This window comes from Crotalus tigris, unplaced genomic scaffold, assembly GCF_016545835.1.
Source record: "Crotalus tigris isolate CLP2741 ecotype Arizona unplaced genomic scaffold, ASM1654583v1 scf7180000024339.11422700, whole genome shotgun sequence".
Lineage (NCBI taxonomy): Eukaryota > Metazoa > Chordata > Lepidosauria > Squamata > Viperidae > Crotalus > Crotalus tigris.
In genome coordinates, this window is record NW_024100509.1 from 1,147,154 (window position 1) to 1,173,281 (window position 26,128).

Below are 26,128 nucleotides of genomic sequence, written 5' to 3' on the forward strand. Positions count from 1 at the left end.
TGGCCTCTCTAGGAACGCCATATCTATTTCCAGAAGAACAATTAATGTCATAGTTGCACCTTTTTCTTGAGGCAGAAGCTCAGCCAGGTCCAGAGAAGCTGCATTTGGTTTTTTTGGAAAATCTCTTTCCTCCTCTTTTTTTGTGGGGAGAGGGAGGGTTTTTTTTTTTTTTTACCATTGTTCTAAAATGGTTCTCATCTTTCAAGTGGGATACAGATATGTTTTAGGATTTTATTTTAGTTAATAAAATGTTGGCTTAACTCCAGTTGAAATAATCATTAATCATATACAATCAGCCTTCCCTTTGGTAGCATAGCTGGCTAGGATGGATCTTCAGTTTCTCTTTTAGCTTCTTCTATTACACATTGTTTGGTCTATTTCATAGCTTTGTGAACTTAGAAGCAGTTATAAACATGGCCAGAGTCCCATGATTACTAAAAATTGCTTCTTTGTGGTTGAGAATGTATGTCTGCAATTAACATCACAGTCATCTTGGCTGTGGTCCAGTAGATAGATTTGAGAAGCTTTAATTCAGCTGATACCCCACAGTTACATTGAGTTTAAGCCACTCAGAAGCCATTTTAGCAGCAAGGTAATCATATGAATTCATAAAAGTATTCAACCATGATCCAGAGAATGGGCTTTGCTAGTTTTGTTAGATTATTTCTTTTTGTTTGATTTTTAAAAAGAAATAAACTTCATTAGGTTTGCAGAAATGGAAAGGCAATCTTAGTATTAGCCTAAATGTGTTATCAGCAGAATTCAAATTTGTTGCCCTGAGCCATATTCTTGTAGAGATAAACTAATATTCATTAGCTTCACCTATTCATTTGCAATTTAAGCTTCTCAACTCAGTTATTGGATAATGAGGAGGACGATAAATACTAAAAACTATTAACAATAAGCTGATACAAATGAAGTATCATATTTATACCTGTCTGCTAACTTCTCTTTTCAGGCATGTTATGGCATCCTAAAAGTTCCTGAAGGCAGCTGGCTATGCCGGACCTGTGCCCTTGGTGTCCAGCCAAAATGTTTGTTGTGTCCCAAAAAAGGTGGAGCCATGAAACCAACTCGCAGTGGGACCAAGTGGGTCCATGTTAGTTGTGCCCTCTGGATCCCAGAGGTTGGTGTTTCAATGTTTTTTTTTCTGTCTTTGTTCAGAGTGGCAGATTGGTTCATACATATGCTTTATGGCTAGTAATGGGAATTATATTGGTGCCACTGGTTATCATGGCAGATAGTGTTAAATTGATAATGTGGAGCCCATCCCTAATAATTGAGATTGTTAACCCATTTATACTTGAAATTAGAGGTGCAGGGGAACCTGTTGACTTCAAGATAATCTACATCATAGTCAATGATGAGGGATCCTGAAAATTCAGAATGTTTGATTTTGAACTTAAAAAATTGTTTTGATTTGGGATCGGTTCTTTTTAGATCCAAAGTAGACAAATTTGATCACAGTGTAACTGTATTTGAAATCAGTAGAGCTGTTTTAAGTTAGGTACATTTCCAGAATGATTGAAACAGCCTTTTTTAAACATGAAACAGCTTTCACTCAAAACAAAAAAGATCAGACTTGAAATGGAGTGTTTTTAATTTGAAATAGTTTGAATTTGAACATTACCATGTAATAGTAGGAGATAGGTTATAGGAGGTTGCTTATGAGATGCAGAGGCATATCTGGCCATTAAAGAGTTTTCTAACATTTTAGTAGAATGTATGAACATTGTTAGCAAGTGGAACCAATTATAGTTAATGACTGATTTTGTAGCCATGAATGAAAGAGATTTATTTGCCATCTTCCTGGTTTTATAAGGGAGAAGAAAGGGGCATAATGTAACTCTATAACAATTGCTAATGGAAAGCTAATGGAATATAGAAATACACAATTGCATGCAAAACAAACTATTTCAGGGATGTTCTGAATTGTTTATTTTTCCTTCCATTCTCAGAGTTTTAGAAGAAAAACATGACATTTCCAGTGAACATCAGAATATTCTATCATTAAAAAAGAGTCTTGCATGTAACTTGAACGATTCCCTTAGGCCAGGAGAAAAACAAACCCACAAAGCTTTTTCTTTATGATTAGAGTACAAGAATATGGGAAAAGATGCACTGATGTTTGCTTAACCTGTTAATCAAACATTAACTTGGGCTTCAGTAGGCAATTTGTATTAGATTTGGCCAAAGGATAACAAGTTCAAATTCCTACTCAGTTCAAATTCCATTCTTCATCTCCTGCCAGTTACTATCTCACTGTTTGTTACGAGGCCAAAATTATATGTGTGAAGAATTTTGTTTATTGCTGTAACTTGGGAGGAGGGGCAGGATAAAAATGAAATCAATTTATTTCCAATCCTTAAGAATTTTTTTAATGTGAGTATAATTTGATAAAGTAATACATATCTAGAAATACTGGTCTGATGGGATAATCTGAAGGTCAGTAAGTCGAGGATAGTTATACTTCAGCTGCTATTTGGTTTTTTAAATACGTATTATTTTTTTCAATTATTCTTAGGTGAGCATTGGTAGTCCAGAAAAAATGGAGCCCATTACAAAGGTCTCTCATATTCCCAGCAGCAGATGGGCGCTGGTGTGCAGTCTTTGTAATGAGAAGATTGGGGCATCCATACAGGTAAATAGCTCTTCTTAGGTATTCTGAGAAATTGTAAACATTACAAAAACCTGGCAAAGTTCTTTATCTAATTTTTATAGTGATCTTCACATGTTATATCCTTACCACTTTCATAAACTAAATTATAGAATGAGCACTGACATTCTGGCAGCGCAGATATAACAATTGGGACATTACATGCATTAATTTTACTACATTAATTTTGGATTTTTATTTAGATACACACATTTGTACTTGTCTGCATTGTGTTCAAGACCCTCATTGCCATACTATTAAATCTGTGTTCAGTGTGAACTCTTTGATGGTTATAAATCAAACCATGTTGTGTTTTAACCTTTTTTTTAAGATGGCTTTTGAAATTGCCATTGTCTTTGACATCTGTTTTGCTTAGGAAAAATTTTAATATTTTAATAATTTCCAATCTCCTCCTTGCTTTCTCTTTGCTAATACTCCTTTGTGTGCTGTGTCATATCTTCTTTCTCTTGGCTTCTTGGAGCTTGTTCAGAGTTTTCTTGTCTATATGCCAGTTACGCTTGCCATCTGATTGTTAGGTTTTTTTTTTATTATCATTCGTCTCATAATTATTTGCTTTTGAAATCATTTTGTCCCTCTTTGTTCAGAGTTGCCTACATTACCCACTGAATTTGCAGCTTACTTAGCTATATATAACTTAATCTATGTCTAATTTACTAGGCACAGATAAATGGATTTCTTTTTTAAAAAATCTAGTGTGACTGGATGTAAGGTTAAATGGAAAATACCGAGTACTTCACTACATTTCTAATTGAGGAGGTTCAGTGAAAAGTAGCTATTCACTGATTCATTTCATTGCCATTGTTTTTGCTTGTTTTGGCCAGAGTTAATTTGATTTCTGAAAATGATGTTCAGAAGTCTGTCTGGTCTTTGTGTTCATTTAGAGCACAAAATTTCTGTGTAGCAGATTAGTTATTAATGATAACATAAATATCTCATAGTTAACATATTTGATTTTCAGATTTCAGAGAGCAAATGATTAGGAGATCATCAATATATTATTCCATCAAACTGTGTTGCCCAAGATTATGCTTCTTAGTTGAATGTGATTTCTAGTAGGATTCAAAATTCTGAATAAATATGCATGGTCATCAAGGAAGTATATTGATTGCTATTGTAGCAGCTTTAGACAGAAGTAGAAATTAAGAGGAATTTGTTCTAAGAATGAGACAAGTGCATTTTATGTTTGGGATTTGGACAATATCTGGGAAATCTCAAAATGTCGTTCTGGAAAGTTTAATGATTTCTACAGCTGTCCAGTTAGGAAAGTCATGAGTGACTATGGGAGATCCCCCAATTTCCCTGTCTAATGCAGAAGGATAGCGAAGTGGCTCTTTCAAATATTCTTGCCTGTGTGATAAAGTATCAAAGTAACAGAGCAACATACCTTGATTTAGATACGTTGAGCCCTCCTGCAAGCTCTTGAGAGAGGCCCTGTTGTTGTTTCCCTGGGCTTGGACTCTGCACTTAATGCGGCACACCCCCGCATCCTGGCCAGGAGGGCTTTCCATTCTCCACACTAAAAAGAATGCTAAATCCCTTTCTTCAGCAGTTGCCATTCTCCCTGCTGTTCCTATTTGCATCAGTTCTTCTTTCCCCCAACTCGGTCCCATTAGCATCAATGTGCGGAAGGTTGAATAGTGAGCTCTATCTGCTGCCCAAACTGGCTTTGAATCTCTTCCAGATGAGAGTCAATGATCACAGAAAAGGTTGCAGATTTGGTCGAGATTCTGTGTCACTCCTTGCCATATGAGCTTAGTGCCGATTTGAGCATTCAGTCCTTGTCTAAATTGAGAAATTAGAGCTATTTTGTTCTAATATAAGTCTTCAATGATTTATTAAGAATTCTGCTACAATATATACAGTCTAACCCAGGGGTATGCAACCTTGGCTCTTTTATGACTTGTGGACTTCAACTCCCAGAATTCCTGAACCAGCATAGCTCAGCATGGAAACCTCTCCCTTTCCCCTCAGCATGGCTTGCTCAGAAATTCTGGGAGTTGAAGTCCATGAGTCATAAAAGAGCCAAGGTTGCCTACCCCTGGTCTAACCCTTCTATTACCCTGTTTAGGTTCTGGATAACGTGGATCTCTGTTACTCCTTTTATCAAATCTCTGAAGTGCCTACTGAAGTAGTCCATGAAGTCTGGTAATTGTCCATAATCAGGTCATTGCCTTCAGTGATCAGAAATGCCTATTGAGCTACTGACACAGCAAGATCAGCACAAAAGATACATATGAGCAGTTAGTTGGGAATTGTGCACCTTGAATTCCCATATACAGTTTTCACTGCACTATAAAAATTTTCATCATTTTTGATTCACCTCCAAGTTTTTCATGGCTTCTTGCAACACTGGTTGAACTACTGGAGCTGCTGCTGGTGTCAGAGCAATCAGTGGTGCTGGCTGTGCCAGATTCTGCATCTGTTGCACCAGTTGAAGTCCTTATGTTGTCAAATTGCACACTTCATTCTCTAGTCTATCCTGACCTCAAAACACAGCATCCATTACTCCTTGGTCAGCCATTTCTCTTTCTTGGGGCTTAGTTGCCATAACGATAGTTGCCATTGCTTTTTGGGAAAAAGATTGGGAATCTGAGAAAATTAATGTCAGGTACAAACAATCAGGTCTGCATAGTGAAAGATTCAAAATTACTGATTTATTGTTAAGCCTATGTACAGAAATCTTCTCAGATCTAATGGTTCGCACGTGGATAAAACTAGATAAAGTTCAGTGGCATTGAAGGGGAGTTTGACTTCCTTCTCTCATGACTACGTGGAGATTCTAAACTGATTCCTCACTTGATTGCTTCCCCTGGCTCTGCCATTGTCTCTCATACATTTATTAATTTATATAATTGTCTTAGGGAAATAATTGCCATGTTTTCCTGAAAATAAGATCCGGTCTTATTATTATTATTATTATTTTGCCTCTAAAAGAGGCATCAGATCTTATTTTGGGGGGGGGGGTGTGTCTTTTCCACTCACCTCATGGCGGTGGCACCGACAGCCCTGTCCAGCCAGCCCACTTCTTCTGCGGCTGAAGAAGTAGCTTCATTCTGCAACTGAGAATGGAGCTTGGGCCTGTATTTCGCCATCAGAGGCCTTTCCAGAAAGCCTGTGGAGCCGAGAACTAAGGTACAGATTGAATCCATAGCTCAGTTCTCGGCTGCACAGGTCTTCCGGAAAGGCCTTTGACTGCCAAATGCAGGCCCGAGCTCCATTCTTAGCTGCAGAATGAAGCTACTCCTTTGGCTGCAGAAGAAGTGGGCCGGTGAGGCAAGTGTCGATCCATGAGAGGTCTAAGTGCAATGGTAAGCTCCAACCCCACCTTAGCTTGATTTTTAGACGGTGCGCCTTGCCCCAAAACTAGTGCTTATTTTGGGGGGAGCGCTTATATTAGGCCCACTCCCCAAAATCAAGCTAGGTCTTATTTTCGGGGTAGGTCTTACTTTGGGAAAAACACGGTAGGACATGAACAACCATGGGAAGGTCTCCTAGTTATAAATTTTACCTCTTCCTACTTAGCTCTTCTGTTTCCTACATAGGGAATGGTAGTCTTTTTTACTGTGATAGATTTATAGCTTTAAAAATATTGTACATTTTAACTCACTGTTCAGTTAGCAATTCTGTGTTTATGCATAAAATATGTATTAGTACACAGGAATTGCTTTGCAGAATTTGGATATTATAACATTAATATATTATGTCTAAACACAAAAGTACTGCTAATCAGAACACTGAGCTAACTTGCTTACAGAAACAACCTATGAGTTAAACACTGGGTGACCACAACTTTTATTCAGAGAAAAATGTACAAATAAAACTGATATAAAACTGATAAGTATTCCCTATCTTTTCCTACAGAGAAAACTGTGAATATTTTAAGTGAATTGCCCATAGCTACCAAGCAGATATAATTTGGCTCTGGATAAGGATATGTGTTAGAATTGCTGTATGTGTTTATATCATGCTGCCTCCTACATTGTTTTTTTCTCTAGCTCTAAATCATTGATATGCTAGAGAGTTGACATTGAATTCAGCACAGATTTTTAAGTGCTTTGCCAAAGGCTTTGTTTAGTAATGTCCTTCCAAGGGAAGTTTAAATTAATTGTGCATAATATGATTCACAGACATATAATAGATGCCCAGTACATTAATTAATAAATATTAAGTTTTAGTAGACCTGTACTTGTTCTCTGAGTTTTTAGTTACATAGCAGGGAGAGAATTTTATCTTCATTGTATTTTTGGTTAATATACTTGAAAAAAATATCATCTTGAGCATCTTATTTTTCCCCTAAATTTCTGATAGCTCTTGATGATACACACACACACACACACACACACACACACACACAGACACACACATATACACTCCTGTAAATCATGAATATGATTTATCCTTTTTTAACTTTTGATAATTGCTTTAAAAATTGAGATTTCAATAAATAGGTGTGTGCAAAACTTTTGAATTTTCAAATTATCAAAACAGGCTGCTTAAAATAATCTGTTACTGGATCTTTTAAGCCATCAAGCTTATTTCTGTTAATAGTGTGCTGGTCTTGGTAAAATCACTGTGGCATTTCTAATATTCTAACAAGACCAATGATGGTATTATCCACACTTTAGTGAAACAAGTGTAGCCTAATGTAGCTAAAGTATGGCATTAGTAGAGATATGCAGCATTTTGAATCAAGAGAAGTGTTTCAGTGTACATGTGGTCTCACCCTTGTTACTTCCTTAAAACAATTACATATTTTCTTGTGTTGCATGGGTACTAAGCAAGCCTAGAAAATGATGTGGATTCCAGTTCCTTTCTGGCCATGGATTCACAGTGCTGCATATTTTTTCATAACTGTTGGGAAGTAAAAATGTTGATCTTCATCCTAGATTTATAAATCACCTTATGTTATGCCAACACCTCCAGTATATCTTGTGAATGGGAAATAAAAATACTTCGTTATACTGTCTGTTATAACCAAGAGATACTTGGTTATATTGCCATGATATGCTATGGCAAAAATTTCTTTAGACTACAGTATTTAAATTAGTAATTTTACCATTTTTATATATAATATATTGGTTGTTTTGACAAAGGTAGATATTGGCTAGGATCAATAAAAGTAATGGACAGATTCATTACAGGTAGACCTCAACTTACAACTGTAAACACTGCAAACACTGTGGTTGTTAAATTGTTTGCCATGGATCATTTTTGGCAAAAACCAGAAATAAATGCTAGTTTTTGGCAAAACCATTGTAAAAGAAGGTCATGTAACTATGGGATGCTGTAGACGGCTATAAAGACAGGCTGGTTACTGTGTGCCTGAAACACAGTCACGGGGAGAGGCTGTCAGGCCTTCGGAGCTGGATCATAAGTACCCTGGGGAAGTTCACTATAACTTTGAATGGTCACTAAGCAACTGGTCCTAAGTCAGTTACTACCTGTATAAATTAAACTATCACTCTCTTAATGATTATATAGTAACTCATGAATCGGCTATTGTCACTTCCTGTTCATGATTTAGCTTCCTGACTATAAGCAGATAACACTGGACAATATGGGCTCTAGGCCCAATTCTGAATTGCTGTTCTAATATTCTATTATGTCCAAAGCTTGGATCTAGGGGAGCCCTAAAATAGGGTTCACAATCTTTACTACATATTTAAATACTTAACATTTACATTTTTTTCTGCAGTGTTCAGTAAAAAACTGCCGCACAGCTTTTCATGTCACTTGTGCATTTGACCGTGGTTTGGAAATGAAGACTATTCTGGCTGACAACGATGAAGTCAAGTTCAAATCCTATTGTCCAAAACACAGTTCTACTAAGAAGTCAGATGAGGAAAACCTCAGTGAATTAACCAGCCAGGAAAATGAGAATGGAGCACATGATAATTCTCTGGGTCACTTAGAATCATATGATAGCATGGCTCAAAATCAGGAGGAAGCTCATCGAGTCAGTATTAGAAAGCAGAAACTCCAGCAATTGGAGGATGGGTTTTATGCCTTTGTTAATGCTTCAGAAGTGGCCAAGGCTCTGCAACTTCCCGAGGACTCTGTAGAATTCCTGTATCAGTATTGGAAATTGAAGAGAAAATCAAATTTCAACAAACCTTTGATTACCCCAAAGAAAGATGAAGAGGACAATCTAGCCAAACGGGAACAGGACGTTCTGTTCAGGCGACTACAGCTTTTCACTCACCTCCGGCAAGATCTGGAGAGGGTAAGTTAACTGTGTTCTTGAAGAGGGGTGGAACACTGATCTAAATGTAACATTCCTTATGCTCATGTTGATTAAAGTAACTTCTTATGTTCTGTGCATTTGATATTTGATCCATGCATGTCCTTCTGTTTGGACTTCAATCTGGGAATTTAAGAAGCATGGGTCCCATTCATATAGAGGGGGAATAAGAGATTTTTTTAAAAAAAACATGTACCATTGCTGTTTGCAATTATGGCATTTGTACATTTAACTTCTAAACTTTTTGTTTTGAGGATCTCGGCAACTCTACCCAACACAACCTCCTCAGTCTTCTTACTCTTATCAACAAATTCACTTCATCCTTCTTACTTTACCCTATCACTTATTTTAAGAATACATTTTGTCAATAGCCCATTTTCACTACATTCAGCTTGCATGTTTCTCCTAACATATAGTTTTCACTTCAGTATAACATAGCAGACAAGAAGCACATTTATACATGACATTCTTCAATTACGTTTTCTCCACTTCTTTGACTTCTTTTCCCTATTTACTCTTCTTAGATTTCTAGTTGCAGTTTTATGTATTCTGTCTACCCGGTTGTCACCAGATGGACTTTGTATATACCTGTCTCCACTGCCCATCAACCAAGGCTTTAACGTAACATTTTTATTAAGTGACGGAGCACAGACTAGGTTACCTGATTTAGTTATACCCATGCAACATACGATATTCTCTGCTAATGGTAAGGATAGTACAATTTAGGTGCATTATGGCTGGTGTACCACAAGTCCAATCGGATTTTACTTTTAGTATAGGCATGTTCTTGCTATTCTGTGCAGGTAGGATTTCTATTCTAGAGACTACCTAAAAATCCAACATAACATTTGACTGCATTCCATTAACTAGGAAGTATGTATAATGTACTGATATATATTCAAGATGCCCCAATTATAAAATGCCTGATTGAAGAGATTCATTAATTCTTTTGCAAAATATTGAATGTACATCACTTTTAATTCTAAAGCAAAATTGGACATACTTTTCCAGTCTTTTACAAACATGACTCTTTCCCTTCACCGAGGGTTCCTGTGACTTAGTAGAAGCTATTAGAATGAATGTGACTGAATAATCATTGCTCAGCCTTGCTGGAGAACTTCCTTTCATTGGTCAGAATATGAAATTGGTAGAAAGCTGATTGCTGATCGTAGAGGTGTGCATTATTCAAACAAGAAGGTGCTTTGAATGTGGTACAGGCATGCTTATTGTTCCTGTCGGTCTCCTTAACTCCCAATTACAGTGTTGAGACCAGAAAAATTTGCAGTTTCTTTAAGGTTTCAGCTAGAGGTAGAATGAGGATATCTATGCCAGGTCCAAAACAAGTTTCCAGCTTTGAATATGAATATTACACACCTGCTTTCAGGAAGAGCTTTTTTTTTGATATTAGTTCTTCAAACTGAAATACAGAAAGTAAAATCTCTTTTTTCTGTGTTTATGCTTTCTCTTAACTATTGAGTAACTTTAAAGATATGTGCAATTAGGGAGTACTTAGGCTCCAGACTGAAAGGGCTGAATTGATAAGATACCATTTTTAGAAGAAGGCCATTAATGCTGTCTTAAGGTTTTCTATCCAAATTCTTTCTCTTTTTAATCCTTTTAATAAAGGATTTCCCCCTCCCCCCCCCCCCCCGAGTCATCCGGTCATGGTTATCCTAAAGGTGCTTTTCAAAAGAAACTGGACTTCCTTGGTATTTTTTCCTTGAAAATGTTTCGCTTTTCATCCAAGATGCTTCTTTACTTCAATTTTTTTTTCTTTGTCTCACTCACTATAAAGAGGTTTCCAGATGAGCCACTATTTTTTTCCAAACAACTTCAAAATAATCTTAAACTTCCTTTATGCATTCTTCATATTAGCAGTATTTTCAATGTTTCTAGGTACGGAACCTCACTTACATGGTGACCCGACGGGAAAAAATTAAAAGATCTGTTTGCAAAGTCCAGGAACAGATATTTCATCTTTATACAAATCTTGTAGAACATGAAAGAACTTCAGGTAAGTTTTGTCATTTTCTCTTATTTTTCAGAGAATGGCATTGGAAAAACACTGTCAAATGATCTGGAATTAAAATTAATGCTGTAATGCTCATGTTTTGTGCCCCTTCTTGATATAAAAGAACAAATAAATGGGAAATAATGACATTAATTTTCTTTATGCTAGCCTGTGACCATAATAAAATTTTGATTTGATTGTCTGTAAGTACATACATTAAATTTTAATTAATTCAAAATTATTTTCTCCCTACCCAGTTTTCCACCAATGCCCTCAGGTGTAAAAAGATTGTATGGATTATCTTTGCTGCCACTTTAAGGAATTTATTGATTTATATTTTTATATCCTTGGAAAAGAATTCTCTAAAAGTATAGCCATTGCAAATATTTATAAAAATACAGTATTATTATTATGGCTGTTTAGATAGTTTGTTGCTGTTTTATAGTCTCATTTCTTATTTTTGCTTCCTTTTGAAAGTTGTAATACCTCCAAGTTGCCACTTCTCACATCCATGCAACAGTATTACTTCATTTAGCAAATTATAATTTAGTATAAGCAGATTTGGGAACCTTATTTCTGTCAAAGACCATGTATTCTGGGGAGACTACATGCTGGCAGTGAATATATTCAGACCCAGAAATTTGCAGACAACTTGATAGCCTGCAAGTGTTTGTGTACATATAATATGCATTTAAATGTAGAAGATTTCATACAATTCTATGCTTCATTTTTCAGGATTTTTGATTGCAAAAAGTTTGCTAATCAAGAGTAGAAATTAGTAGATGCTTTTCTTAACACATGTTGGTCAGAAACCTAGAGAATAGTGTCATACTTCATTCTCTTATATTTTATTACTTTAGCACGGGATAAGGTTCTAAATTTTGTTCAGTTATTTCATATTTGCATCTTAATAGAACTTGTATTAATTCAATTTAACATTTCCCATTATAAGATAAATGACAACGTAATAAATCTATGAAAAATATATTTGTGCTCCACAGACCAAGCTAAGGCAGTGTTGATTTTTAATTGATGCACTTCAAAACTTAACTTAGTTTTATGATTTTTAGGAATGTAGTAGGCCAGAGGCAGCTCTCTCTGTGGGCACGTGCGCTGTTGCCCCAGCCCCACCTTCCCTGCAGCCCCTCCTCACCAGAAGGCCCCCCCCCCGGAGAGTCACCCTCGGGCACGGCCTGCACCGAGGAGCACAGCCAAGGATATGGCAGCCAAAGAGCAGGGACAAGACTCTGCCTTCGCGCCCAATGTGCTCAGATGCTGCTGCTCTGCATGGGTGGAAGGCGTGGCCACCATGGCGCTGCAGGTCTACTTAGGCAATCTGCGGCAGGCCGTGGAGGCAGTGGGTGGCCCTGTGAGCAGGTGGCAGAATGGGGGGTGGAGCAGGAGTAGGCAACGGAGCGGGCAGGCGGGTGATTTTGGGCACTCGGTCTCTAAAAGTTTCATCATCACTGTAAGTAGGTTAATCACAATTTATTATTATAAGATGTGTTAAAATAGCATCTTTATATCAGCCAAATATATAATTTATATAGTTTGGTCAAATGGGACATAGTTTTTCACTATGTAGGAGGAGCATTTTTGAAAAAACAGAAACTGAAACAATTTCTGTAAAAATAAGCTGGTTGGGGAAAAAAAGCGTTTTGTTTTACAACTATTTAAAACCATGTTTACCTACTGTTATTGTAGATTGTGATGCTAAAGAAACTATTTTGATGTTGAATTTTATAACAGCTGCAAGGTTATTAGTAGGGCAATATTGGAAGAAAGATTCTTTGCCTACTATAGAAGATTAGACACTTTAAGGTGTCAAATTTAGCAGAAATGGCAAAAATTTCTGTTTACTTGAAGGATCACTCACAAGAAAGATATATTTCGGTTTGGAGAAGATGGATAGATTATATTCAGAACAAATATGGGATTAAAAAGTTTCAATTAGCTTATGAGTAAACTTTAGAATATTATTAATAGTTTCTTTTTTAATTTTTATTAGTTTTAGTATGGTTTAACAATATTGATTTGTTTATATTATGTTTATTTTTAATTTGTTTATATTTATAAGGGAGTTAAAGTGCGTTATGGACTTGGTTACTAGTATAGTTGGGTAATTTTTTTTTTAAGAGTTTGATTGTTTATTTGTAACTCTGTATTCAGCTCTGAGAAGTGGGGGAGGGGTGAGTGGGTCTTGGGATGTATATTGTATAAAACTTTTCAATATACATCCTAAGACCCATTTTTTTTTTAAAAAACCATGTTTACCTACATATACATCATATTATTTATCTCAGAAAGAGCATAGAAAAGACATTAAGAAGTAATAAACAAAAAAATTAAAAGCATGATATAAAAAAGGAAACATATCTATAATTAGTTTATAAAAGGTAAATATTTCCCTTGTCCAGTTATGTCCTACTCTAGGGGGCAGTGCTTATGTACATTTCCTAGCTGTCTGAAGACACTTTTATGGTCAAGTTACTGGCATGACTATACCCTGAGGCATACAGAACACTATTTCCCACTGAAGTGGTACCTATTTATCTACTTGCATTTGCATGCTTTAGAACTGACATGCAGATAATATATACAAATACATGCTGTAGCTTTCCATATCTTTGTATCTGTGGTAACTATCCTTTCTTTCCCCCTGTTCTTACATTATTTATCTTGATATATTGCCTTTAGCAATATTAATAATAAAGTTGGAAGGGACCTTGGAGATCATCTAGTCCAACCCTCTGCTCAGGCAGGAAACCCTATACCATTTCAGATAAATGCCTGTCCAGTCTCTTCTTAAAAATTTCCAGTGTTGGAGCATTCACAGCTTCTGGAAGAGGTTGTTCCACTGATTACCGTATATGCCGCCGTATTAGGCGACCCAGCGTATAAGACGACCCCCGTCTTTATAACCGGGCCGCATTCCTAGAACGTCGTCTTATATGCCGGAAACTACCAGTATTTCCGGCGTATAAGACGACTCGGCGTATAAGACGACCCCCGTCTTTGGCGCCGATTTCAGTGCTCGCGGAAGTCGTCTTATACGCTGGCATTTACGGTAATTGTTCTAACTGTCAGAAAATTTCTCCTTAGTTTTAGGTTGCTTCTATCTTTGGATAGTTTCCATCCATTGCTTCTTGTCCTGCCTTCAGGTGCTTTGGAGAATAGCTTGACTCCCTTTTCTTTGTGGCAACCCCTGAGATATTGAAATACTGCTATCATGTCTCCCCTTGTCCTTCTCTTCATTAAACTAGACATGCCCAATTCCAGCAACCGTTCCTTACATGTTTTAGCCTCCAGTCCCTAATCATTTTTGTTGCTCTTCTCTGTACTCTTTCTAGAGTCCCAACATCTTTTTTACACAGTGGTGACCAAAACTGGATGCAGTATTCCAAGTGTGGCCTTACTAAGGCATTGTAAAGTGGTATTAGCACTTCACGTGATCTTGATTCTATCCCTGTTAATGCAGCCTAGCACTGTGCTGGCTTTTATGGCAGCTGCAGCACATTGCTGGTTCAATTTCAGTGTTTGTCAATTAAGGCTCTGAGATCCCTCTCACAGTTACTACTATTGAGCAAGGTACCACCTATATTATACCTGTGCATTTGGTTTTTCTTGCCTAAATGTAGAACCTTACTTTTTTCACCATTGAATTTTATTTTGTTAGATAGCGCCCAATGTTCAAGTCTGTCAAGATCCTCCTGTATCTTAAGCCTGTCTTCTGGAGTGTTGGCTATTCCTGCCAGCTGGGTGTCGTCTGCAAAATTGATGAGTTCCCCATCTATCCCTTCATCCAAATCATTGATGAAGATGTTGAAGAGCACTGGGCCCAAAAGAGAGCCTTGGGGCTCTCCACTACACATTTCCCTCCATGTAGATGCATTCTAAGTATTTGTTAGGACTTAGTACTTACTTCCTAATCAGTGGGATAAGGGCAATAGCATGCATGGTAATCTGGAAATAGCAATACCACTAAGACTTTTGTACTGCTTCACAGTGCTTTACAGCCTTCTCTAAGCGGTTTAGAGTCAGCATATAGTATGAGCATGTTTGAGATAAAACTGTGTTTTGGTAACACTTGAGGCATATAGGCCAAAAGGTGCCAAAATTGACCAATATTGTCATTACTGTAGCAGGGAATGTGCTACACATACCCTACTACAGCATAGGCAGGACTAAAACTGGTTAACAAGTCTAGATTTGTTTCTGTTTTTCTATAAAAAAAAAGAGAGAGATCCAAAAATAAGTAAAAAGCAAAAATAATGAAGATAGTATTTAGTGCACCAAAATAGTCTTATCATTAAAACACCTTAATTTATTTCTACTGACTTAACTGATTAGGTACTTAAGATACAATATAATGTGAAATTAATACCCCATGTTAGCACTGGCTATACTACCTACATGAGTAACGAAGTACTGTAGTAGCTGTAGTAAATTAATTGAATGTAAGTCCTATTGAAATTAATAGGAAAAATGAGTCTTGGATTAAATTCATTTTTAAATTCCATTCATTCCAGTAAGAATTTAGTACAACTAATGGAAGTTTTTACTGAAGGTAAATACAGGATGAGTAATTTTAGAACAACTTTAACATGTTTATTGGTGTCTCTCCAGGTATGCCTTCCTCTTTCTCCTCGATGGAAAATTTGGTGCTCTTCAACAGTTCACCATTGGGCCCAGATGCACCTAAGATAGAGGATTTGAAATGGCATTCGGCTTTCTTCCGAAAACAAATGGGCATGTCGTTAAGTCATTCACTGAAAAAAACAGAGAAGAGAGAGCAAATGAGGAGAAATTCTAGGCACAATAACAAACCATTGCTGAAGCAGCCCAGCCAAAGGGAGGGTCTTGCTTCTTCTGGTAGCTTTTTCAGTTTTGAAAAAACCTTTGCAGAAGCACAAGTTGGAGCAGCACAACAGAAGAATGGGATTGTAACAGAAGACCACAAGAAAAGAGACAATCATTCTCATTGTGACATGATAAAGGTAGGATTGAAGGAGAAACCTCCCAAACATAACTACAAGCCCCTGAAGTCAAATGAATCCTTTCAGAGGCAGTTAGAAAATAAAAGGGCAGTGAACCACCCAAGTGGCAGATCAGCACCCGGAATCCGGAGGGATATGGTGCCTAAATGCAATGGATCCTTTTTCAGAATAAATTATAACCCGAGTCCAGTTAAAGTGCCTACAACACCCAGAAGCCCTGTGAAAAATTGGGGAGGATTCCGAATTCCAAAGAAAGGAGAAAGGCAACAGCAGGGAGAAGGGCAGGAGGAGGCATGCCGCCAAAACTCTAATTTCTCTTACTCGGCTCTCGGACAAGTTTCCCCTAAAGATAGGGCAAAAAGCAACTTAAAAATGGACAGTGAGAATGATGGATATGCCCCGGATGCAGAGATGAGTGATTCAGAAACTGAGATGTCTGAGAAGAAATGCAGGCTGGGATCAAATAGCTCTCTCCCTAGAAGGACAGATTTTATTAGGAGAAGTATTCTTGCCTCTTGACTGGAGAGTGATACAGAATAGCAGCACTGGAACCAGTGAAGCTCCAGCCTGGATAAAAAAACAAGTAGCTACTCTTTTCTATTTATTGGTGGGACAAAAGAGTTTTAATTACGACTACAAGATCTATCAAGAATGAACACATTTTCCCTAGGCTGTAGAAAGTTGTTTACGTGCACTTGAGTATGAGTATTTCCTTCACCATTCTCATGACTGTGAGGTGTGAACATTATTTGCAATTGTCTCAAAGAAATCTGAGAAAATAATATTGCTTTCCAATTGATTAATATGCTGAATGCTCATTTTAAAAAGAAGGATAAGCTAATTGGATTGTCTGGGTAGACCCTACTTCATGCAGATAGCACTGAAGTTTTTCTTCTCCCGTCCCTGAAAAGCACAAGCTGTTAATATGTAAGAGAGTAATGAATTAAATTTTGGTGCACTGCTTATCCTAATCTGGTCACTCTCCTCAGGCTGTGCTTAGAGTAAATCCTAGTCTCGTTTTTTTTGCTGTATTAGAATTCAGGGGAATTTTGGCAGCTGTAACCTTTGTTAACTCCAAATGTTTTTAGACACAAAAGTTTTCAAGCAGGTAAGAATGACAGCTAGATACCCTAAGGGGTAAATCCAAGCTGCCCAGAATAAAAAAAGTAACTGCAGCATATATACAGTGCTATTCTGAAGGGACCCAGACAAAGAATTAAGGAAAATTATTTACTTCTCTCAAATTAAGGGAAGGGGTACCTATGTCTTAAAGTACTTGATCTTGTTTTGAAAGAAAGGTTTGTAAGCTTGCTGTATTCTGCTAGTACTTGCCATGTGAAATACAAAGACAATTCAAGTGACAGACTTAAATGTGTCTCTGTGGCAAAACAGGGTTGGCTGTCTTGTTTCTCCTACACACCCACACCCCTGAAATATACTGCAAATTGTAAATCTATAACGGGGGAGAATTTTTATAATAGAAAAATTCTTAGCATATTAACAGATTTGGGAGAAGCAATGGCAGACAAATGTTTGAAGTTTGCCGTGAAGATATGACTGTATTTCCAAAGGCAGTAGTCATCAGCCTTTCTTTATATGCACTAATATTATGTGTTGGGATATGCAAGTTTCTAACACATAAGGGTTACTTTAAATACAAAAAGAAGGATGTAATAAATATATATGTATATTTTTTGAAAAAAATGGTAAGGCAATAAGATGCGAATAGTGCTTTACATTCAAACCAATTTAACAACAAGACTTCATGATATGGATTAGATTTGACAAAAGAGTGTTTTGATTACATCATTAAAACTGCAATAACTAGAGAGAAAAAGCCATCAGCAATAATAAGTGAACAGAGTATTAGCCTATTTTGTGTACTCAGCAGAGTGCATTTGTAAGACACAAAGACTATTACAACTTTTGGGACTCAACTTGGATATAAACAATATCAGAGATAATGAAGTTATGAGAAATGTAAGGAGCAGTAGGTATTTTGTTTTGGCAACTCATCATCATTAGTTTTTACTTACTACAAGTAAAATAATGTTTTAAAACAAACGTTGGAACCTTGCAATTTGACTCAAGTCTTCCAGAGGTTTCAGCTGAAAACTAGAGTGCTACTGTTTCATCTTGCTATGCAAGTCACTGATCATCAATAATACATTGTATTTGAGGAGGTTTATAAAGTACAGTTTTCTTACAATCCTAAATTTTGGATAGAGAAATATTGTACGTGATCCCATGAATTCTAAATTACTGATTCACTGACTCTATAATTGGGAACATGCATCAGAACATATCCCCATTTACTTCTAAAGCAGTGGTAATAATCCAAGATTATTGTACCTATAATAAGCTACAAATTCAGTTTCCCCCTCACTAATCTTTTGCCTCCACCCTCAGTATCAAGCTTAGTGCTAATCATAATTTAATATAAGAGTAATTGGCTTCATTAAAATAAAAAAATACAGCCTTTGAAAGGCCATTATTTAACTTGGCCTATCAAATTCAGATATCCCCGGATGCTGTGGTTAGAACTGAATGGGAAACTGAAATGGGACTCATGCATGAACAATGAGGAGGTTGTGAAATGGTCACATTTCATCAGACCATCATTTTCTGATCTTAGGCTCTGTGTGTATGTAATAGCTGTAATTCCAGTGATGGCTATTGGTACACTGCAGTTCCAGTTCTTTAACAGAACTTTATATAGGCAGGTTTTTTTTTTTTTGGCAGCTTGCTTCATTGTCAAGGAAATTATTAAAATTTAAAAGAAAGAACATTCTCCATCTCCTTTCTACAGAGAGTGCTGTATTAGAGTAGTCTATGCATTGCCTTTGAGTCAGGATGGATAGAATTAACAAGCAGGTTAAGATTTTAAATTCTAAACATTTTAAAATGCCATTTTAGAAAGCAACTGGAAAGTAAGATATATATACACGGCTTTGTTGCTTTGGATTAAACTACCCATATATTACAGGTATATAGCAAGGTTTCCTGCCTTAAAAGCAGGCATATTCTTGTTAAATATAAGAGGGATGTGATTAATTGATTATTTAATACAATAAGTGTTTGAGGTGAGGTTTAAGTGAAATAATATTGGTTAACGTGCCCAACAGGGAGTTTTTCATCAAGCCATAGAAGAAATAAATTTGATGTTAAATAAACATTATTCAATGTTATGATCAATTTTGAAAGAGGTATCAGATTACATTTGCACTATTAGGAGTATTAGCATTTGTGCAGAAAGAATGCCTTATCTGTTTTCCCCACCATATTTAGGTTAATAAGCTTTCTGATGTTTTGATTAATGCTGAACCAAAAATTAATAGCAAAAGAAGAAAAAATAGTGTTTTTCCCTTACCCCCAATGTCCAACTATAGAAGTAGGTAAAATCAGTATGACCAGCTGTTTCATACCATATTTAACACTCAGTACATGAAAATGTATAAATAAAACCATATTCTTTACAACCACTACATTAATTTCATTGATAAAATGGAGATTTCTTGTTAGCTCCACATTTTACTTATGCAGATTGCCCAAGAAATCTTGGTGTACTACATTGAAATATAGGGTAATAAACATTTTAGTAATATTGACTGGAATGCTGCCCATTTCCGGACACCCATACACATATGTGCCAGTCTAAACTAATGAAAGATAATGTATGTCTCATATGTACAAAATCTTGATTATTTTACGTAAATTGGGTAAAAAGATCTTACTACATTTGTAAAACCTTGTACAGAGGATTTTTTCACTATGTGCCTAGCTTTGGTGTCCATTTTGCTCCAATTTGAAAACAGGTGCATGATGATAAAACAAATAGAAATAAAGTATATGTAGAGATGACTATTTTATATTACATGGCCCAATCCTGTATTTATTTTCCTCCCTTTTTGAAGTATTTATAAAGACCTAGTTGAAGATGGCTGTATTTTTTGTTAAAATATTTAGTAGAATTGTGCCTTTGTCTGTATGTGAATAAATGCTGTACATTTTGCAATACACTTAAGTGTTCTAGTGTGATATCTGAGTTTATTTGACAACAATATATTCTTTTTTTTAATCAGATGGCAAATAATAAAATGAAAAATTACATTAACTTATTACTGTTATATTCTAAAGTATACAGAATTGATAGTGTTAACTTCCATTCATGCCCGTTTAGGCCAAGAGAAATGAGTTGGATTTTGCTGCTGTGCATACACTGGATTGCAGTGATAAACTGGAGAGGTTTCAGGTTAGGTTGCAAAGGCAAAAGATATATTGCATGTTTGTTCCTGAACTATACTATATTTTGAAACCCTTATATTGAGTTTTTAGACTGCAGGTCAAATACAAAGATGGCTTTTTCAGTGTTGCTGGAATGAGATCACAGCTTGGTTGGCCTATGACTAATTGCCATTACTAATGTTTTCAAGGATTAGAAAACAATGTAGCTCACTTGTTCCAAGTACATACAGTCCTATGAGAAAGAAAGAACACCCTCTTTGAATTCTATGCTTTTATGTATCAGGACATAATAAAAATCATCTGGTCCTTAGCATAATAGTTAAACACAACCTCAAATGAACAACAACACACGACTTATTATACCATGCTATAATTTATTTTACAAAAAGAAAGCCAAAATGGAAGGCATGTGTGAAAAACTAAATACACCTCATGATTCAATAGCTTGTAAAACCACCTGTAGTAGCAATAACTTGGGATAATTATTTTCTGCATGACTTTATCAGATTCTCACATCATTGTCCCACTTTTCTTTACAACATTGCTTTAGTTCATTGAGATTTGTGGGCATGTTTATGCACAGCTCTCTTGAAGTCCCACTACAGCAGTGGTTCTCAACCTTTTTAATGCCGCGACCCCACCCGGTCGTAGGTCGAGGATTACCCAACTGGTTGTAAGTCGAGGACTACCCAACCAGTCGTAAGTCGAGGACTACTCAACCGGTTGTAAGTCGAGGACTTTCCCTGCCCGGGAGAGCCGCACATGCGTGGTGCCGCCCCCTGCACCGGCCGAGGCATAGCTGGCAAGCGGCAGAGACGGCGCAGGCTGACCACCGGCTGGGCCACCAGCTGGCCCAGCCCAAGGGAGGTAAGGCACCCGCAGGGCCCCACGCGCGCCAGCAATCCCTGCGCCCGCTGGCCTCCCAGCTCCCACTCCTGGCCCTCTTTTACTTACATTTTTAGTAGTTACTCAGCAGGGAGGGGTGGAAACTTCCAGACAGCTCGCCTTCGCTGCAGACAACTTGCAGCACCATTTGCAGAATGGGACTTTTGGCGGGCTCAGCAGGGCAGAGACAGCCTGGACAATTCCTATTGGCTTTTGAAAGCCAATAGAATTAGACTCTATTCAAGAGTCTATTCTGTTGGCTTTCAAAAGCCAATAGAATAAAAGGGAGTAGCACAACCAAGGAAAAGGGGAAAAATGGCAGACTGCGTTGTTTGGCGACCCCTGTGAAACAGGTTGAGAACCACTGCACTACAGCATTGCACTCAGTTGAGGTCTAGACTTGACTGGGCCATTGCAATACCCTACTTTTTTTTCCCCCAGCCATTCTATTGTAGATTTGCTGGTGTGCTTGGAATTATTGTCCTGTTGCATGATCTAATGTCAGCCAAGCTTTAACTGTCGGAAAGTGGGCCTCACATTTTACTTAGAATACGTGGTATTTAGAGGAGTTCGTGGTCAACTCAATGACTGCAAGATGCCCAGGTTTTATGGCTAAAAAAGCAAGCCGAAATCATCACCTTTCCACCACGCTTGATGGTTGGTATGAGATGTTTGTGCTGATATGGAGTATTTGGTTTTTGCCAAATGTGGTACTTGCATTATGGCCAAACATCTCCACTTTGGTCTGGTCTGTCCAAAGAATAGTGTTCCAGAAGTCTTGTGATTTGTTCAGATGCAACTTTGCAAACCTAAGTTGTGCTACCATGTTCTTTTTAGTGAGAAGAGGCTTTCTCCTGACAATCTTTCCAAACAAACCATACGTGTTCAGTTTTTTTCTAATTGTACTTTCATGAACATTTAGTATGCTAACTGACGCCTGTGTAGAGTCAGAGATGTAACTCGTGGGTTTTTTTGCAATTTCTCTGACCATTGCACGGTCTGACATTTTATCTAGCTCTAAACAAAATATTTTTTCTTTTTCATGTATTCCTTGTACCTAACCAAAGAAGGAGTTTGAAATATACGTTAGACTTTTCTATCTTGAGAAATCATGGACTTTCCAAGATAATGTAGACAATTTAGTCCATATAACAATGTGATAACATCCTAAATATTGTTCTGGACAGCTAAAGAATTGCTATAAATGGAATTTCTACTTTTACAGTAATTTAAATGCCGAGTAAGAATAGCTTTGTTAATTGTATATCTGATATACCGAGTCTGTCTACTTTTCAAACAGGTAAGGGACGTTGATGCTAAGCAGCAATTCAGCAATATTGGTTGAATAGATAGAACATTCAACATCTGAAAGTTAAATAACTAATAAATTGATTGTATAGATTAGAAAAATCCAATTCAACAGTATACAATTCTAATTTTCAAAACTAAACTTTGTAGAGATGTTTTTACACATTTTCTCAGCTGTCTCTTTAATGTTTGTTGTGAATAGAAAAAAATACATTTGTTTTATAAAGCAATGTAGTACCTGGAAAAGATACAGCATTTTACATGAAACATTCTAAGGCGCCAAAGGTACTTTTCTTAGGCAACTTGTACTTACAGACTATGAAAGGACATATTACTTCACATTTCTTTTTGCTCTATCAAGTAGGTGGCCTTTTTCTTCTGCAATGTTATGGCGCTGAGCTGTAATTAAACACAATGATTAGTTCCTTTCCTCACTGGATCCTTTTAAACAAATTAGATGACAATACAACCTGAAATAGATATGTTACAGAAATTATTTTCTTTCTATGTAAAATTGAGAATTTTTTTCCAGCCACCATTATTATGAACACACTAAATGTTCTCTGACCTGCAAATTTGTTAGTACGTAGCTTAGAGCTTCTACCTACTTGTGTGAGAGGAGGGAATTATTTTCTGAGGAACGTAAGACCTTTCAGATAGATATAAGTGGATTCCAACTTATATCAGCTACAGTGATTAGAGTGGTTAAAGGTCCAACTTCTGAATGGCATTACCTGTTTATCCCATGATGAATTATGGATTCATATCTGATCCTGCAAGTGAAATAATACAGAAGTCTCCAGTTGTAAGAGACCAGTGTATTAATGTTTCTATATTGCATTCTTATATTTTACCTACCAAATTACCTTTTAAACTGATGGATTTGAAAGAATGGTTGTGCTAAGTAACCCTATTTTCACAAATAATTTGGTACTAATGTTGAGATTTCTGCATGGTGATTTAAGTTATAATTTTATGTTAGTTCTTCAAACCTATTCAGAATTTCTAGACAGACATTTCCTTTTAGTATATCTTCTAGTTCTGTATAAACATCCATTTTAAAATGTTCTGTCTTTATTTCAATATAACAGAAAAACTAATAAAAAAGGTAAAATTAATGCAAGTACAACGATTATATCTATAAGGCCTTATCATGCTTATATGCATACAATACATGCATTGATTTTAACAGCTACAGTAACCATTGTTCCATAAAGTATATTTTTCTTTTTTAAAAAGCTCTTTATTCATTTAAGTGGACCAGTTTAGATACCTGTTGAGATGCTGTAGTTGCCCTCTCTTCTGCTTGATTTAGTCGATTTTGAAGTCTGTTGACTTTTTCTTGATATTCCCTCATTAATTTTTCGCTCTGTATAAATGAAATCACTTATTACAAATGTAAAATTTGTCACAGAAATTGCAAATGGACTTTGAACAATAAAAAAGTAGCTCCATGTAGCATCAACTCAGTTTGGAAAGTTGTTACTGTAACCTTACAATAAAGATTTTGCTCATTTTGTTATTTTAACTGTTTGGTCTACTTGGGAGATTGACATAAAACTGTTCTCTTCTGACTGAAAAATAATCAATTGCAATCTATTTCAGTTCACTGATGTCTTAAGACATTCATATGGTTTTCTTAATAAAAATAGTAGAAAATGATGTCTTTGCTGTTGCCACTAAAGTGATCATGTGCCTCCAGCATCTTGCTCTATTGCTGCTGAATACAGATGCCTGCTAGCTTTTGCTGAGATGAGCTTCACGCCTTGGGAACTCTTATGGGATTATAATCACTTGGCAGAAACACCCCTCCATTACCAGGAGGCAGCACAGAAAGATTTAGAAGGCTTTTGTTTATAACGTAGTTTTATCAGGATAAAGAATTAACTTTTTATTTTTTTTTAGCAGATGGTTAAGGTAATAATTACAATGTCTGTGTAGCTGCAGAAAAATGAAAATTTAAATGAAAGTAAAATTTACATTTATCTGTAATTGCAGAAAAAATGTAATACAACATGATGAAAGGATAAATTACAGATGTTAGTAAAAAAAACTCTTCACTCACCACATTTTAATGTTTAAACAGCAGTAAAGATACTAGTAATTTCTAACATGTTTTCCAATGTGCGAAATCGGAAAAAGAATATGTGTCTCTGGGTCAGAACAGCTTCAATCCAAGTGACAGTAATATTCAAATAGAGCAGTCCTTATAGCTGAAGCATAACATTCAGATGATATTATTGAACTTACCTCAATAACCTTTTCATTTGCTCTTTCCAGTTGGTAAAATAAATCCTGGGTGTGAAGCTTTTGACGACCCAGCTCGGTTCTGCCACACAAAATCAGCATTAGAAGATGACACATAATTAGAATACACTAAATCAGCATTACTGAACTAAGACACTTCAAGGAGTTTCCTTGGAGATTTAATACTGTAAAATAGCCTGAAATCTCTGTAAAAATGTTATTTTAAAATCTGAGGTTTTTCAACTATATATAAAGACAAAATGGAAATTTTGATCCAAAGTGACTGTAAAATTTATAAAACAAGACAAGGTACAAACTTAACACGAATAGAGTCAACCAATCTGAACTCCTATGTAATTTATGTATAATTTCTTTTTTAATTCATTCCTTAGTCAGCTTCAATCTATGGGTAACACTTCAATTCTGCCTTCTCTGTCCCATGAGGTAGGATCTAACAGCCTAGAAGTGTATTCAGAACTATATAAAAACACATTACCTGGGAAATCATTACTTTCAGCCAAAATTTTAAAAAGTGTTAAATAGAATTCTGTGATGAACACAATTTAAATAGGACACTCATTATCTAAGGGCTATATTTCATTTGAATACTAAAATTAGATTGAAAATCTATATTATTATTCACATGTTCAAAATTAATAAACACCTCTGTGAACATTCAGCGATATATGTGGTTCCATAAACTGATAGGTAAATAAACTGAAACTATTTCAAAATAGTATGAAACATCCAAATTAGCATCAGCATGATTTAATTCCTTCATACTATTTTTTCTGGTTTAAGTTCAGATGTAATTATTCAGATAACAGAACATGTTGTTATGCTAGAGAAATAAAAAAAAAACTGACTTAAAACAGTTGAGTATGAAAAAGAATCTAGCAAAATACTCTAAACCAGAAGATGAGTGATCAGGAGTGAATATACAATTATTTGGGTATATAGTTGTTGTTTTTTCCAAGTAGTACCATTTTTCTTCCAGGTTTGGAAGACAGCAGATAATGAGTATGGTGATGTTATACAGCCAGGATTTTCAATTTTGTTTGTGCAAAATAATAATAATAATAATAATAATAATAATAATAATAATAATAATAATAATAATGAGGAGGAGGAGGCGGCGGCAGCGGCAGGGAATCCTATACCATTTCAGACAAATGGCTGTCCAGTCTTTTCTTAAAAACTTCCAGCGTTGGAGCATCCATAGCACTGATTAATTGTTCTTCAGGAAATTTCTCCTTAGTTCTAGATTGCTTCTCTCTTTGGTTAGTTTCTGTCAGAATCCAATTATATTTCATCTTTAATTATCAAATATAGAAACTCCCAATTCTGTCTTCTCTGGATTCTGCCATAAGAGGGAGAGAAGGGGGAGAACAAAGGGGCTTTATGGCCCTCACTTCCTTCAGTACACTTCAAAGAGCTGAATGCTGAATGTGTGTTTATTGTAACCTCAAAGCGTTAGCACCAGAGGACCTTATCATAACAAAGAAGGGTATTTGCCT

General features: G+C 36.2%; 1 protein-coding gene and 1 long non-coding RNA gene across 3 annotated transcripts in view; one reads left to right on the forward strand and one right to left on the reverse strand.

Annotated features, from left to right (window-relative positions):
* The window catches only part of JADE1 (jade family PHD finger 1), a 62,635-nt gene extending 42,595 nt beyond the window's left edge, over positions 1 to 20,040 (forward strand). For both annotated transcript variants that reach the window (XM_039325872.1, XM_039325873.1), the window contains 5 exons: positions 959 to 1,126; positions 2,525 to 2,641; positions 8,373 to 8,900; positions 10,815 to 10,932; positions 15,556 to 20,040. In XM_039325872.1, the coding sequence (XP_039181806.1) occupies positions 959 to 1,126; positions 2,525 to 2,641; positions 8,373 to 8,900; positions 10,815 to 10,932; positions 15,556 to 16,445 (1,821 nt within the window). In that variant the 3' untranslated portion in view covers positions 16,446 to 20,040. The remainder of the gene's footprint in view (positions 1 to 958; positions 1,127 to 2,524; positions 2,642 to 8,372; positions 8,901 to 10,814; positions 10,933 to 15,555) is intronic.
* Positions 15,422 to 25,703, reverse strand: LOC120300196. The gene is made up of 4 exons (XR_005554586.1): positions 24,615 to 25,703; positions 23,638 to 23,733; positions 22,678 to 22,763; positions 15,422 to 15,698 (listed from the first exon to the last, which is right to left on the reverse strand). It is a non-coding gene; the product is annotated as an uncharacterized LOC120300196 (long non-coding RNA).
* Between the last annotated feature and the right edge of the window lie 425 nt (positions 25,704 to 26,128).